Source organism: Arctopsyche grandis, chromosome 8 (assembly GCF_051622035.1).
Source record: "Arctopsyche grandis isolate Sample6627 chromosome 8, ASM5162203v2, whole genome shotgun sequence".
NCBI classification, from domain to species: domain Eukaryota; kingdom Metazoa; phylum Arthropoda; class Insecta; order Trichoptera; family Hydropsychidae; genus Arctopsyche; species Arctopsyche grandis.
In genome coordinates this window covers 11,505,755-11,522,695 of record NC_135362.1, presented here as the reverse complement: position 1 = coordinate 11,522,695, position 16,941 = coordinate 11,505,755, and the positions used below count along the sequence as shown (strand labels likewise).

At 31.1% G+C, this 16,941-nt stretch overlaps 4 protein-coding genes across 7 annotated transcripts in view; 1 reads left to right on the top strand and 3 right to left on the bottom strand.

The window, feature by feature from the left end:
- The window catches only part of LOC143916171 (transcription termination factor 3, mitochondrial-like), a 143,587-nt gene that overhangs the window by 4,477 nt on the left and 122,169 nt on the right, over positions 1–16,941 (bottom strand). The window lies entirely within an intron of this gene.
- On the top strand, positions 427–4,421 carry CPT2 (Carnitine palmitoyltransferase 2). Of its 2 annotated transcripts, none has more exons than XM_077436338.1 (9): positions 427–506; positions 826–1,443; positions 1,525–1,703; positions 1,791–2,061; positions 2,137–2,333; positions 2,414–2,583; positions 2,660–2,773; positions 2,845–3,146; positions 3,218–4,421. In XM_077436338.1, exons 2-9 carry the CDS (start codon positions 833–835, stop codon positions 3,360–3,362), a joined length of 1,989 nt encoding a protein of 662 aa, XP_077292464.1. In that variant the 5' UTR covers positions 427–506; positions 826–832; the 3' UTR covers positions 3,363–4,421. The 2 variants fall into 2 exon arrangements, with proteins under 2 accessions (XP_077292464.1, XP_077292463.1); XM_077436337.1 differs by having other exon boundaries at positions 447–511; positions 3,218–4,386.
- On the bottom strand, positions 4,384–5,410 carry LOC143915629 (uncharacterized). Its single transcript, XM_077436339.1, has 3 exons — positions 5,122–5,410; positions 4,718–4,948; positions 4,384–4,645 (listed from the first exon to the last, which is right to left on the bottom strand). Exons 1-3 carry the CDS (start codon positions 5,287–5,289, stop codon positions 4,460–4,462), a joined length of 585 nt encoding a protein of 194 aa, XP_077292465.1. The 5' UTR covers positions 5,290–5,410; the 3' UTR covers positions 4,384–4,459.
- On the bottom strand, positions 6,538–9,911 carry GABPI (zinc finger DHHC-type palmitoyltransferase GABPI). Of its 3 annotated transcripts, XR_013260959.1 has the most exons (8): positions 9,804–9,904; positions 9,508–9,723; positions 9,188–9,430; positions 8,943–9,008; positions 8,691–8,867; positions 8,460–8,572; positions 7,877–8,256; positions 6,543–7,701 (listed from the first exon to the last, which is right to left on the bottom strand). XR_013260959.1 is itself a non-coding variant. In XM_077437283.1 (7 exons), coding segments are annotated over exons 2-7 (804 nt in total). In that variant the 5' UTR covers positions 9,711–9,723; positions 9,804–9,904; the 3' UTR covers positions 6,538–8,254. The 3 variants fall into 3 exon arrangements, 2 of the variants coding, with proteins under 2 accessions (XP_077293409.1, XP_077293408.1); XM_077437283.1 differs by having other exon boundaries at positions 6,538–8,256; XM_077437282.1 differs by having other exon boundaries at positions 6,550–8,256; positions 8,469–8,572; positions 9,804–9,911.

The window sequence follows — 16,941 nt, the reverse complement described above, 5'->3', positions numbered from 1 at the left end:
TTAATCTGTGGTTCAGTCTGTCTGGCACTTGTCGATCGTTTGCACCGCATCGAAACGATAGCACTTGTATCAACTGAACAATAAAGTTCATCTTAAAAACTCAACTGAGCTTCCATAGGCCGGAAAATGGTCGAAACCTAATCATCCATCCTATTATTCATTTTGTCTATATTAGTTGAATTCTTGAATTATAAAGTGCATCTCAAAAGTAATCATATTATTACTGCTGTCGATTTATATTGTGCAAAAACATAATTTTAAATTGTGACAGTTTTCATTGATACTATGTAGTTTCAATCCTTTACAATCCAAGTAGCCAACTATCAAAGATCAGTCTAAGTACTGTGCTTTCTTTACAATTATAATAATATATTTTTAAGTTAATAATTGGAAAAAACGTCAAAAGCAGTTGGTAACCCAGATGACGTTTACTTTGATGTCAAACTGTAGTGTCAAAGTCCAAGTGGTAGGTGGTGGGTCGTTCAGTCATCTCTATTATTCCTTAGGTAACGTATGTATTTTAGTATTTAAAAAATAATTATTCAATACTCATTGAAAATCTATTTATTGTTACTTATATAAATGTTATGGTTGCAAAATATATAATATTGTTGTATAAACGATTTCAAAACTTTTAGTACACATATAATTATTTACATATTCTAACGTCAGAGATAATATATCAATCATAACATATTTTTTTCGATCTTTGATACCTATTGTAATCTATTGATATTTTAAGCATTGTATAATGTTCCAATAAAGGACAGAATTTACCAACATGTAAAAATTCCTCAGTTAATATACTTTAAATTGTTATTGCAGATTCATCATGTCACTTACAAAAAGTGCTAGATGTACCACGCCCGTTTACAACGCTTTCGTCATCAGTTCAAATAACTATAGTACTAGAAGACATGTCAAAAATCCAGAGTATCAATATATGCAGGATAGCGATGTGCCTACATTACATTTTCAAAAATCCTTACCGAGACTTCCGATACCCGAGTTGAAAAAGTCTTGTGCTAGATATCTCAATGCTCAACGTCCACTTTTGGACGATAACTCTTATAAGCATGTCGAAGCGCAGGTTAGTAGTTTCGCCAACGGTGCTGGACTGGAGCTCGATAAAAATTTGAGGAAGATTGATAAGCAAAATAAACATACAAGTTACATCTCGAAGATGTGGTTTGATATGTATCTGAAGGATCGAATTCCACTTCCAATCAACTATAACCCTTTGATCGTTTTCAATAACGATCCGAAGCCTGAATTTAACAACCAAGTGATTCGAGCTGCAAATATGCTTATATCGTCGGTTCGCTTTATGTTGTCTCTTCGAGACGGTATATTAGCGCCGGAAGTTTTTCATTTAGATCCAAAAAAGAGTGATACGAATACATTTCGAAAAGTTACAAAATTTTTGCCACCATCATTATCATGGTACAGTTATAATGGCATATATTTAAAAATATATTAATTATATATCTTATATTATTATGATTTTATTTTGTTAATTTGTAGGTATGGAGCATATGCTTTTAAAGCATATCCACTTGATATGAGTCAATACATGGGTTTATTTGGTTCAAGTAGAATTCCAGAGACCGGAAAAGATCGTCTCGTTAATGATTACAAAAGCAAACACATATTAGTTCAACGAAGAGGATATTTCTATTCGTTTGATGTGTTAGATAGTGAAGGTACATATACATTTTTGTGTACAGACATACATTATTTATATCGTAATACATACTTAGACTTTGTTTGATTGTAACTTAATTTACTAGGTAATATCATTGAACCGTCTCAAATTTTATCGAGATTGAATTACATTATGAGCGATACCAGACCTCCAAACGAACACCCAGTAGGGATTCTGACAACGCAAGATAGAGATGTGTGGGCATCTCAAAGACATCACCTTTTACAGATTGGAAACGAAAAAGTTTTAAAACATATCGATACAGCCTTATTTAATTTAGTATTGGATGACGAAACTATGGATGGTGATGATAAGAAGGTCATAAGGAATTTTTTGCACGGAGATGGAAAGAATAGGTAAGGAATATTTCAAATATATTTATTATTTCCTCTAATACTGTAATAGTATTTTATAACTATGATTGCTTTTAGATGGTTTGATAAAACGTTTAGCTTGATTGTTGCTGGAGATGGTGTAGCCGGAGTCAACTTTGAGCATTCGTGGGGTGATGGTGTCGCCGTGTTGAGATATTTTAACGATATCTACAAAGAAACAACCACCAAACCATTTGTCACTCCAGATTCTGTAGGAAATGAACAAGACGTAGATACGATTGTTAATAAATTAGGTACATATACATATATATATGAATAAAACTTTAAAATATAAAAGTGAAGTACCCAATTAATATAATTAATACACATACAGATTTGAATCTTGATGATAAACTCAAAGAAAATATTGAAAGAGCTACTAAAGCTTATCAACAGTGGTATTCTTCAATGGCAGTCAATTATTTAATATACGAGGGAATTGGTCGCAATAAATGCAAATCATACAAAGTCAGTCCAGATTCGCTCATGCAACTTGGATTCCAGGTTTGTGTACTAAACAATATACATGTAAGAATAAAAATAAATTAACATGAAATAAATTGTAATAATGTTTATTTAGGCGGCCTATCATTTAATGTCTGGTAAATATGTCGGAACATATGAGTCCTGTAGTACTGCAGCATTCAAACACGGACGGACGGAAACCATAAGACCATGCACTATGCAAACTAAGGTTTGGTAATATAATACTGAATTTAATATACTTATTGCTTGGAATATATTCTATAATGTTTTGTGTTATAGGAATTTTGCGATGCGTTACATTCAATGAATCGACCGTCCGATGCAGAGCTTGCAAACATGATAGTCAAATGTTCAGCCACACATTCTGAGCTAGTCAAAGAGGCCGCCATGGGTCAAGGATTTGATAGGCATTTGTTTGCTTTGAAGCACATGGCAGAAGAAAACAATATGCAGCTCGGAATATTCACTGATAAGGAGTATAAAATGTTAAATACTTCAATTCTTAGTACTAGCACGCTGTCTTCACCGGCGGTTATGGCGGGTGGGTTTGGACCAGTCGTCACAGATGGGCTAGGAATTGGGTAAATAGGCTTTTACGGATTTTTTAAAAATTATTTTATCATTTTATTTATGATATATGTATATTTTTTAGATATTCTGTTATGGACAATGCGATGGGTACTGTAGTAACTAGCTACACACCTCACAATGATGGGGCAGAATTTTTGAAAGCACTTTACAAGTCGTTTGATAATATCAAGACAATTTTAGAGAACGCTTCAATTTACAAAGCGTAATGTAGAATTCTCTGTTTGGAAAATGATGGGTGTTTTTATTGAAATAACCCAACTGCATACAAAAGAGCTTCTTTACTGATGAGATTATGTATAAATATTATAAAGCTATGATTATATTGAATGAAAACAAAGTAAATATAGTCGAGATTCCTTTACAGGTTATATAAGGATGTGCTCAACTTAGTTAAATAAATCGATGCGGTGCAAACGATCGAAAAGCGCCAGACAGACTGAACCACAGATTAACGACACGTGTACCTTATGCGTGCACACTGCTCGCACTTACACTAAGCGAAATCTACCCAAAGTCCCGACATACCTACCCTGTATACGTTCTGTGCTTCTGATACTTTAGTTCCGAATTTGTGCTTATTAAATTATTAAAAACTCGCCTGAAAGATCCAACTCAATTTTAATAATTGCATCTGTGCACATCGAAAGGTTACTCGTTACTCGAACGACAGATTAACTCGCTGCCATCCAGTTAATCTGTCGTTCAGTTTGTCTGGCGATTGTCGATCAGATGCACCAAACCCCTATCGTTTGTACGGTGAAGAAGGTTGTTGCTTGACTTTGGAGGAGTGGGCAGGCTGAACTAGAGCCACAGAAATGTAATATTAATAGAAGTGGCTTTAGGTGTTCTTTTGTTGTCAAGTGACATTCTGTCCTTAGTTCCGAATTTTTCCTTATTAAATTATTAAAAACTCGCCAGAAAGATCCAACTCAATTTTAATAATTGCATCTGTGCACACCCAAAGGTTACTCGTCATCTGATGTGCAATGTTTCATTCGTGAAGTTGAGAATTGCGTTTAAAGCAGCCATCCAGTTAATCTGTGGTTCAATCTGTCTGGCGCTTTTCGATCGTTTGCACCAAACCCAAATAAATATACATATATAAAATTGTTATTTTTTTTAGATGTTTTTTACATAATTGTTGAAAAATTGTAAGATTGATGCAGATACTGCTTTGTGTGATTTTGTTAAGATATTTCAAATATTTCATAAATAAAAAATATACTTATCATTAGTTTTTATATTATCATATGTAGATATATATCAATAAAAAAAATGAAAACAAATGTATTAATACAACAATTTATTTTTTATCGAAAATTTTTTGACCTTGTAAATATTTCAAATCCAAATCTGGAATAGTCATTAATTTTTTTATAAAGTCCAATTGTTCCGTTTTTGTTTTAGTAAATAGCAATGTATTAAAAAATTCTAGAAGGAATGCATTTTCTTTCGCCACTGGATCATTTAATAAGAAAACGAATGTGTACTGAAATTATAAAATTTTAAATTCCATTATACAAATTCAAATAGTAAATACATCGTTATCCTATTTTTGTACCTTTAGTATTGCTACAGAATGTTGTCGGTCCGTTTTCGGTAAATTTATATAAGCGATTAGCAATTTGGGAACACTCGCCCAATCCTGTCTTAAAATCGCCCTCTTAATGAAAGTAGCATAGTAGGAAACAGTTTTGTGTTTAAAGGCAGTTCTAGAATTAACCCATCTTTTTGCAACACATGTATTTTGAAATTTTGGTATCGGCGTGTTTAATATTTTTAATGCCTCCGACTGAAAAAACAAAATTACACATGAATTCAAACGTATAAAATTACTCGATTGAAATTTGGAATGGATCAATATGACCATCATTATTATGAATTTCTAGGTTAGATATACTTACACGCTAGAACTGTAATATAATCGTAAAAAAAAAATTCATAAATTAAGTGCCAAGTACTAACCAAAGTTTTAATTGGAGCCTGTACAATAGAAGTAGGTTTTTTGGCATGTTTCCGGAATTCACGATTTTGTTGTATTATTTTGTTTATCTGTGGTCGTCTAAGCTTTCCGCCCAGGTTTTCATATTCTCCTTCGTCAAGACCTGAATCTGAAGTTTCGTCTGAACTCATTGATACTATAATATTTTAAAACTCAATGACATACTTATTTAGTTCTAAACAAATACACTGGTCGGCTGTCATAACACAATTTTATGTTGCCAAGTGCTATTTGATAGACAGTGATACCAACAGATAAATCTAAACACATACGTACATTCCAATTTTGCAAAAATATTCACTAAATTAAGCAAATACTTAAAATCTACTTATATACATACTACTCCATGGTAAACTAAGGTGACTATTTTTTCCAAATTTAAAACCAGGACAATCCAAAGACATTTCAAAATACTTGAATGGTTTAAAACGAAGAATCACGAATGCACATTTATAAAAAAGTGAATTCATTTTCTTGAATGTTCTTATAAAATTCTACACAAGGCTGGTTAAAACTTATACTATGTGATTAGCAAACATTTTAAGGTTTTAGAAACATTCAATTTCGTTTAATCACTGGGCTATATTATTTATCAAAGTAAAAACTCTTTCGGCTGGTGCATTTGTTCCTGATAAACGGAAATAGCATTTGACTAATTTGCCAATATTTTTGTAGGAGACATCATTTTCTCTGAAGAATTTGTATACTTATCCATCTATTATATAAAAAATCTATTACATGTAAAAGTGTACTCGTTTTATCTCACAATGTACTAGGATAGATACGCAAAAAAACCAGTACTGTCCTGGTAAAATCAGTACGAATGGTCACCTTGTGGTAAACGGATTATATTCGACAAAAAGCGATCTCGAGCAAATTACTAAAATCTCGATCACGGAACATCTGACACTCAAGTTCTAGTTAGTACAATATTTCGCGTGGTTTCTCGTTACTTTCGATTGATGGAGTTCTTGGGTGCCAGATATTTCGTGATTGATATTTTAGCGACTTGCGCGAGATCGCTTTTTGCAGAATATCACCAAACCCTACTTCATATCACAATTCAGTGTATAGTTTTTGGCAGCAACTTGCATGCCTTTTGCAAACATGCAAGGTGCTGTCAAACATTTGCTTCCCACCCACAATGTTTTAAAAGCTCGTCTGTAATGTGTGGAAAATACTGCTGTTGTCGACAGTTTTAATTTAAATTGACGTCGATTGCCAGTAAATTAATATACTGTCATAAATTAAAGCGCATAGGAGTACTCCCAGGAGTAAACATAATAAAAATCTTGTAAAAGGTAGCTCGCATTTACATACCTGTATCAATTATTACTATATATATATATTTTTTTGAGGAGTAAAAAATAAATAAAACAAATGTCACAAATAATGTATAATATCATATTTTTCATTTGAAATACTGAGAAAATATGGCTAAATTAACATAAAGTAAAAAAATAAATGTTTTAATTTAAATGATAAATACAAAGCAATACTTTATCATGACTAGGTAGTATCTACACAATTTCGTGATAATATTTTTATACAATAAGTACAGTAAAATTTATGATTTAAAATATCGCAGGATAATTATTATTAACATGTTAACATAATAGCGTTAGCAAGATTGTTCTAAAATAAGTACCTAATGGCTTAAAAACTTAAATAAATAAATTATATACAGATTAACATAGCTGGGCAGGAAAAGTAGGACTAAAAATTAACGTTGATAAAACTAAATTAATGTATAATAAATATTGCATGCCCGATAGTATTACATTAGGACAGTAGGAATAGTTGGAGACTATTTACATCTAGGTCAAATCTACGAAATTTCCGGTAATAAAGAAGAGGAATTAAATACACTAATTAAATAAGGTTGAAGTGCATTTGGGTGAATGAATGGCGTTCTCAAATCTAAAATGCCAATGTGTCTGAAGAAAAAGATCATCGATTAATGTTTCTTGCGAGTGATGTATGGATGCGAAACTTGGGCATTGAATGCCAGTATGCTGCATGAGGTCTAGTGCACTCAAAGAAGTATGTAAAGCTGTATGCTTGGTATAACGTGGAGAGATCGGAAACAATGGAAGTCGATGCAATGGCGATAGTAAAGAGATTGAAATGGCAATGGGCGGGTGATGTAGATTGGTGACGAAAGATGGATGAAATAAGTGCTCGGATGGTATCCGAGATAATGCAAAAGGGTGCGAGGAAGGCCATAAGGGAGATGGGTGGGTGAAATTATAAAATGGGTGGGTGGGTGAAATTATGTGGGATGAGATGGATGAGAGTTGCCCAAAACAGAGACGAATGAAAGTGTCTTGCAGAGAATTTCATTCAGCAGTGAATTTCCAATGGCTGTAAATGGTGATGATGATATTTATTGTATTCGATAAATTAATGATATTCTTAATATAAATATTCTATCGTGCGATTTCAGATTATTGTTAACACGATGGCGGCCGCTGACTCATATTTGTATCATGTTGGGTGCACAACGCTTAGTGGCCGCTGGTACATATGTATATGATTTACGACTGCGCCAACTGTATCAGTCCGCTGATATATTTTTGTATCACGTTAACGTCAATCGTTTATGGCTGATGATACAATTTTGTATCACGTTTTCGTCATAAACTAAAACTTAATACAAATATATATCAGAGGACTGGAAAATATATTCGCGCAGTCGTGAATCATATATGTATCAGCGGTCAGTAAGCGTTTTGCACCAAATATGAGTCAGTGGCCACCATAGTGTTAATACAATATTATAAAGCAATATATATTTCTATAAAATAAATAAATAATTGACGTTGCAACAATATTTAGAAATATGTTGAAACTGAGATCTTTCACAAAAGCATTTTTAAGGCATTCAAAGCTAATTGTGACTTATACGATTAATACTAACATTTCAACTTTTTGAATTTAAATATATTGATAATATCATTCAACAAGAACTAAAATCTTCACTACAAATTTCAACAAATATATTCGCATTTTTTTAAAATTAATTCAAGATTTCGAACAAAAATCTTGAATACAATCACTCCACTGAACTTGTAAAAAGTTATTTTTTCCATTTGCTCCTGAAAATATAAAACAAATTAATTCTTACATAATAATCTAAATACCAAACAGTTCTAGTGTTTGTATATGTAAAACAAAAATTAAAAAATCAAACAAAACAATAAAATTTGTAACAAAATATGTATATGGATAAGTATTCAAAGTATACTCAATAAGACTCCATTTGATAAAAATAAAAAAATAATAAAAAAAATCATCATACATATCAAACCTGAGAAATCTCTTAGCCACAGAAGAGTTTTTTTGATGAAAAACCATAATATTAATAAAGCAATTATTAGACTATATAGGCCACAAACAAAGCAAATAGCCATGCTGAAAACAGAGTTGAAAACAAGGGATGAACAAAAGCAATTTTATCATAAACACAAAAAAATATTTCAATACCTCAATATAAGTGATCATTATTTAAATTTAAAAAAAAAATACTCACGTATATTCGTAATAAACATCACTGCAGTCATCTGGTAAAAGTATCGTTTTGTAAAATATAAACGGATGACATACGGTTGTAAGAGTTAGATTAGAACCGTAAAACAACGCAGCCATGCCGAGGAATACGCCACAGGAAAACAACTTATTATTATCAGATCCAATGCAGCAATCTAACCTAAATAATTCAACAAAGTTATTTAATGAAAACAAGTTTGATTAAAATTGTAAGTCGATCCGACTAATACTTTACCATATGCAATGTTCGTATCCACTTGGAAGGATACCTTGACAAAGAATACAACTGTCACTAGAATTGCTGAAAGAAGAATGAATATATGTATGCATGTGAATATAAGTAACAGAACTATTTCATTAAAATGACCCTTAGAAAATAAATCTAGATCTATTTGCATTATAACGAAAGAACTGACTGAATGGAGAATGATAATGAAACATTTTCTCTGATTAATTTGAAATAATTATATAACAATTAACCTGTAAACTTCCGACGAATCTTCGGCGTCTTCCAACAAGCTTGATTTAACTAGTTGATGAGCTTTTTGTTTAGCGCTATATAAACATGCAATACTGCCTGTAGTCAAAACGACTAGGATGACATTTTCTTCGGGTAAAATTTCCAACAAGCTTATGACCCATATGTGGAAAACACACATCAGAAACAATATCGACGAAGACAACCATATTATGAAAAAATACGATTTACTTCTATCCCTTTCTCTGAAAATTGAATTGATCGCTTAAAAGATTTCGTAAGTGACATAAGAAGGTATATATATTTTTATAAAATACTGTACCTCGATTGGGTCTGTAATAGGCAGTGTCTTATATAAAGAAGTGCAATTGCTGTAGCAATGAAAATAATCACAGTGCCGTACAGCGATAATGCAGAAACTAAAAGTGTCAAAGGTGCTGCGATCACACTCAAAAGGATGCTCCATCTTTGAGATGGGCGAAGATGACACAGCATCAGTGGTTTATTTATAAAGGCTAACATCATTTACTTCCAAAACCTGAGAATCACAAAAAACGACCTAAATTATACAGAAGACCCGAGAGCCACTGGCAGTTCATAAATACAGAAATAATCTACAATTTCCGTTGACAGATCATGACATTTGAGTAAGCAAATGAGTAACTCGATAAACGTCAATAGCGTCACTTAACCTCAAAAGTCACCGGCAAAGGTGACATAGAGCATAGAATTTCACGACCATTACTTTTTTAACAACGATATTTTTTTAGGTACTTATTCTGTTAAAATATAAAAAAAATCAACCTATATAATTTAAAATTATAAAATTTATGTGACGTATCTATTTTTCAATTTGCTATATATTTACTCCATGAAATTTTTATTCCTCTAATTTGAATATCGGGTGTCTCAATATGTGACTAATAATTTTGATGACGAGTGTCTCGCTATTACGTGATATTATAAAATATTCATAGAGAGAAATTTATGTCTATCTGAGTATTATTACGTCGTGTTGTCAAATGGTGCAGCGGTGAAAACGATCCAATTAGGACAGTCAAATTTTTTTGGAGCGTCACGTACGTAGCTTTCTAGCACGTCGATCAGATCAATAATATATATGTATGTAATATGCATGCGTGAAAACGCAAAATATATACATGTATACATAAATACATATATTATTTTGAAGGACACTCATTGCCTCAAATGGTTCTACCTTGTTCCAGCAACTTGCAATATTTCAATTTTTCGTCGTTTCAACTTGCAATTTCTTAAACTTTTTCGTCGTTGAGTTTATTAAAAACACGTATAAGAAAATATTTCACATAATGATATACTTATTTTACGAGATAAACATTAACTATTAAAAAAAATATAGTAAGAATTCACTTTTAAATGTATTTTTTGTTAAATAATACTGTATTTTTGTTAAATAATAGCTTTAAATTTATGAACGATCACAATATGTCTCGTATATTAAAGATATTACATACATGTTTACAAAAAACATGTATATACCAGTGGCGTGCGATGAAATTCTCTCTCTTTTTACAAACCTCCTTTACGTTTTTACTAACCTCTTCTTAGTTCAGAATCGATTTTTACTTACCTCTTCTTATTGTCATACAGCCTTACTTAATGTGCACGGGCAGGATACAAGAGGAACAGCCTGTCCCTCTTGTATCCTGCTCGCGCAAATTAAGTAAGGCTGTACGACCAAAAGAGAGATAATTTTACCGCACGCCACTGGTGTATACAATATACAAACTCTTATGCAGATGAAAATGTGACAAAACGAGTCTTTAGATACTGCGAGTTGGTAGAACGGGACGCATCGACCTCTAAATAAATATATGGAATATTAATATATATGTACATAGTATTGTCATAAATAAATTAAATCAAAACAATGGGGGATGCTTTATATTTTTCAAAGAAATAACTATGTACGTATAATTCATTGGATCGAAATCAAGAGTCTCATTAATGATTAGTTTACCGAAAAGTCAACTAATTAAAATTTAATATAATACTGCGATTTAAGTTGGACATGTATGTATGTACATATGTGTATAAGCAAAAATTGTTTATAAAATACTAAAGATCAATTCGCTTGTAATTTGTATTTTTTAATTTCCTTGAATATTTCCTCTTTATGGTTGAGCAATTTTTCGCACGATTTTCGCACATTCTTAACAATTGGCATTTACGCATGAACCTGTTTCTGATCTCATTTCTTAATATTGTCAACGTTATTAGTAACCTTCGTCCTACATCTACATAGTTGGTATTTATTGAAAGTTTCTTTGATATAATATTCTTTAGTTGATACATAATATAATATATACTTTTCTAAATTCCATTATAATTACCCTTTATAGAATTTTTAGTATACATACATACATGCTTCCAAATTTATAGCTTTAGAACGTAATTAAATAAACACATGTTTGACCGGGTTTTTTAAAGTAAGAAACATATTATATAACGATCGTATAAATTCAATAAAAAAAATGAAGTGTCTAGAGATAAAAATTTCTTAAAATAAACGTATATAATGAGATTCACTCGCACATAATATTTTTATTTTGGATACCAGTGACATTTAAGTAGCATTTGTTCCAGTTCACTTAGTGATCTATTTATGCACTGGAAAACTTGTATTTAATTATTATTATCGTCCTCTTTGTGGCGTTATTGAATTTTATGATAGGAGTTTCATGTCTGAAAGCATTATTTTTAAATTTATAATATGTACATATATGTATACATATGATTATGTATATATATACATAATGCCTGTTTATATGTATATGTAGAAATCAAATACACGCTACATATGTAAATTATAATGTACACACATTTTGTATTGAGTAATACATATATAGATGTTAAAGCTAGCCACAACAAAATTTTGCGTATCGGTAACATTAGTTATAAATGTTATAATGATAATACATAAAAAATGGAAAGCGAAAACTGTCGTTTTCCTTGTACGAAGAGCCAATAGCACACGTACCACGCATGATACAATTCGGAGCACGTAAGTTTGATATACCTACGAAGCATTTGCTACACGCTTAAGACATTGGAGAACGAAGACCTTGCTCGAGGCAATCTCGTCGTGCTCAGCAATTTTCCGTGATGACCAAGAAAGTATTCACTTCCTATTAAAATTCCTTACAAACAAGTGTCTATGTCTGAAAATATGCAGTAGACGAAAATAATATCAAATTTTCAGGTATTTTCTAAGATGCACAGTAAAATATAATCAATTAATGCAAAAAAAATGTCATTAGCCAGCAGCATAGCTCGGTGGTTGCGTTAATGCTAACCACCGAGGGGTGAGCATTAAGAGGGCTGGACACCAGCGCCTTGTCCATACACACGTATTACACTTCTCCCTTCCTCAATTATGGCAATAGAGAAATTATTTTTTAATATGCTATGGATATCCACCATTGGCATGCATTTGTGCTTTTATTTTTTTGATTAGTTATTTTTTATAGGAGCTAGGAGCCGCCAAACATCTATAAAATCGTCACTTTTACACCCACAAAAAGAGTCCAGCGTGCTTATTTAACGGTCGATTTAAAAAAAAATACGCACACAATTGCATAGAAAATATCTTTCTCATACCGATGATGAATTTTTTTTAAAAATTGGTCCAGTTTCAGAGGAAAAAAATGGAGAATACGAAACCTCGATTTTGTCGATTTAAAATACGTATTATCTGGTCGAAGCGCAACTGTAGCATTCACTCAATATATATATTGATATATGTATATTGTCGCATTCACTTAATATATATATCGAAGAAAGGAACGGCAACAAAATTATGGTTTCGGGTGTACAGCCCTCTTAACGCAAGATTGAAAATAATTTATTCGAAAATAAAGTATTTCTGCAATGTTGCTGGTCAGAATTAGATATTTGCTATACCAAATCGATCCTTTTCTTTTAGATTTTCCAATTTATCTGATTTAATTGTTGAAACGGTTCCTCATCAAGTTGGCAAAACCATTCTACCCACTATGTCACCATTATTTGAATATGATTTCAAATTTATAATCTATAAATTTATATAATTTAACCCTGTTGTGTCACTCAGGAGTAACCCGCAATGATATCATGGGAAAATATAAAAAAATTGAATTTTTATAGAAAAATGGAACTAGTTTTTAAATTTGAGTCAATTTAGTAGTGGTGTATGATATTTGGAAAACGCTTCCATATATTATATAAAACTAGTTATAATATATTTGTAACAAATTTCCTAATCAAGAGCTCAATTTTCTGTTATTTAATATATGTATGTAGAGTAAGAATATAACGTTAAGGCCGAAATTTATTTAATTAGTTTCTTTTAAGATTAAACATTTAAAATTTAATGTAAATGTATTGTTATTTAATAAAACTAATTAATAAAATGGCTTTAGGTAAAGTTTTATTAAAAAAAAAACAGATATCTGTCGATAGACCCTACTTAGTATGTAGACGTTCGTTAAACCTGTCTAAAGCCTTTTTTTTCGTGCCTTTTCGTGAATGTTTACGTTTATATTCGCCATGTTTAAGCTGTTTACACAAATACTGAGCGAAGCCGGGTAAAAAAGTTAGTAAATTAAAAGCAGATATAGGTTTTTTAAAATAAAACCTTACCTAAAGCCATTTTATCAATTAGTTTTAATAATCTTTTGAATGCTGACCAACGCCGATAGGCGTTTTGCTAACAATTCCATGGGCCTGATAAACGCCGATAGGCGTTTTTATTTTGAGCATTTACAAAATAAACAAGAATACTACCCGCTAAGCCTTTCCAGATGGCATTGATAAAAAATGCATTGAACATGGGTCGTATAATCATTGTCATTCACTTGTCAACGTTTGTAAAGGCTGGTTTACACCGGAATTTCTAAATTTATAACTATTAGCAGAATTTCCCGTTGGAAATCCCTAACTGCTGAGTATTTTAACAACAATGAAGAAGATGGAACTAGTTTTGGAAAAATACATTCATTAATAGACTTCTTTTGTTTATTTTATATTGTTGCAAGATCTATTAGAGAGTCTAAGCACACAAAACTCGAGACTCAAAAACTTACAAAACTCAAAATCCTCAGCGATAGTTATCTAGGGTAGTGATCTAGGGTTTGTTTGTATTAGCTACAATTTTTATACCTGCTTTCTATTGGATATCTAAATAATTCCAGATGGAAATGTTGGTGAAACTTTCAGCGTGGCGGGCTTTCAACAGAAAAGACGTCATCACTCAAAGGGTTAAATAGCAATAAATTTACATTCGTTTCCAGAAATAGTTCCACCAATTTGCAATATCTCAAGACTCGTTTTCCCAACTTTTTTGGTGTGTTTCGTCGTCGAGTTTGTATTTATGTACATACATATATATACAAAATATACATACGAAAATGTTTTACATAGAGAAATATTTATTTTACGAGTTAAACATTAACTATTAAAATATATAGTAATGTCTCGTGTATTAAAGATTTACATACATGTATACAAAAAACATTTTTGTATACAATATACAAACTCCTGTTTAAGCAGACGACAAGTTGAGAAAACGAGTTGGTAGAACGGAACGTACCGACTTATGAATATACATATGAATATTCGCATTCTAGAGTAAAATATAATTATATTAACATTGATATGTTAAATAAGACATGCCCCTTTTTCAAGTATTAAGTTGTGTATTTCTTTTTACTGTTATAATTATTATATGATTTGAACAAAATTGAGACATATACATAACATGTTTGAAATGTTAACAAAAAAAAAGTTCTCACAGTTTTCCTCACAATTAATCATTCGTATGAAATTCGAACGAAAGTGTATCACTTTTTAGCCATGCAATAGTAATTGCTTCTTCATAACATACCTATGTACGTACAAAAACATTCGAAAAATGTAATATGTATTATATTTAATTGAAAAAAAAAACTTAAAATCACTCGTCGACGCCTTAAAGCAACCTTGATGATTAGCATAAACGTTGCAATATTGATTTGTACATACATATGACTAAAAAAATTGTTTGGCCATCATCAGGTGTACGCACAATTAAAGAGTAGCAAACGAAATTTCCTGTTCGAGAAGGAAATGTTTGTCAACATTTTTCCGGCTATAATTAAAATGAACGAGTCTAAAAAATCGGCCTCATGTGCTATTAATTTTCAAAAATGAATAAACACATTTAAACTTTTGTAAAAAAAAAAGCTTTTAAGACTATAAATGTAATGTTTTAATTATGAACGGTTGCTAACTAAACACTACAATACAACATCGATGACGTAACATGACAAAAAGATCTATATATCTCGTTATACATGTTAATTTTATTCAATTATGGATACTGCTAACACAAGGTAATATATTAGTTTATTTAAATATATATTATGCCTTTTAGATATACCACACAGCTTTCTGTTTATACATATCTGCGAAAGGCGGAGCTTTTCGTGACTTTCATGCGTCAAATGAAGATTTATCGATTTCAACGTTCTTTTATCAACATTTTCCTTTGAAATACAACAGTTTCGTCTACCGAAATGGTGCGTGTGTGTTTTGGTTTCGACTCACATACTAATTTGCTATTAGATCACACCGGAACAGAGTCGAAACTGCTGCGTGTTCTGGGCGGACTGTCCTGTGTGTCGAATCATAATGAATCAAGTGTCAGTGGTCATGCATCATTGAATGGCGAGCAGACTACCTGAAAATTGAGTCTTAGATTGAAATCTTGACGAAATTTTCCAGAAAAAATGGAAATATCTAACCAAGCAGAATCGGAATTCCAAAGCATAATCAAAAGCGGTAGATCTAAAAGTTTCAACGGATGGAGTGATCATTTCAACCTCCTCAAGGCAATTCATAATTACATGTAATTAATGGATTGAAAGGGCTGACACTTATGTATGTACATATGTACATAAATAATCATCATTCATACTTCCACTTATAGTTTTTTTTGTGAAGATAAATAAAAAAGTTTTCTCAGGTATGTTTAAGTGTACGGTTTAATTTTAAGATTGAAATTTATTATTTAATATATATTAAGAAGTCCTAGCAGAAAATCCCCAATACGTCCTCCTGGCCCATTACAAGTATCGATAAACAATTATATTTATACAGTACTAGTGTTGTACCCGATGACATATCATCGCTTGGATGTTGGCATATTATATTATAAAATTAAAAGAAATGTGTCGGCCCTGTGTTCAATCCTCACGCGGTTGAATTTTTTTCAAATACCTTTTAAATATATTTAATTTTATATTTTTATCTTTAATTGTTTAATATGATAAAAAACGCTAAAAACTACATATAAACAATATAAAACACCGATAGAAAAATTAATTTATTAATTAACTAAATTTTCAATAGATGGCGATAAATTCTCTGCCATTGGTTGCAAATAGTATATATATAGAAGTTTTTTATTGTATTCAGAAAAACGTCTTGGCAGTGCTTTATCTGTGACGTACATATGCATATCGAATCGAAACGACTATTATAGTACAGGGAGTGTTATCTCAGACAGAAAGACAGACAGACAGGCACACAGTATACAGAATAGACATTTTATATATATATATATATATATATATATATATATATATATATATATATATATATATATATATATATATATATATATATATATATATATATATATATATATATATATATATATATATATATATATATATATATATATATATATATATAT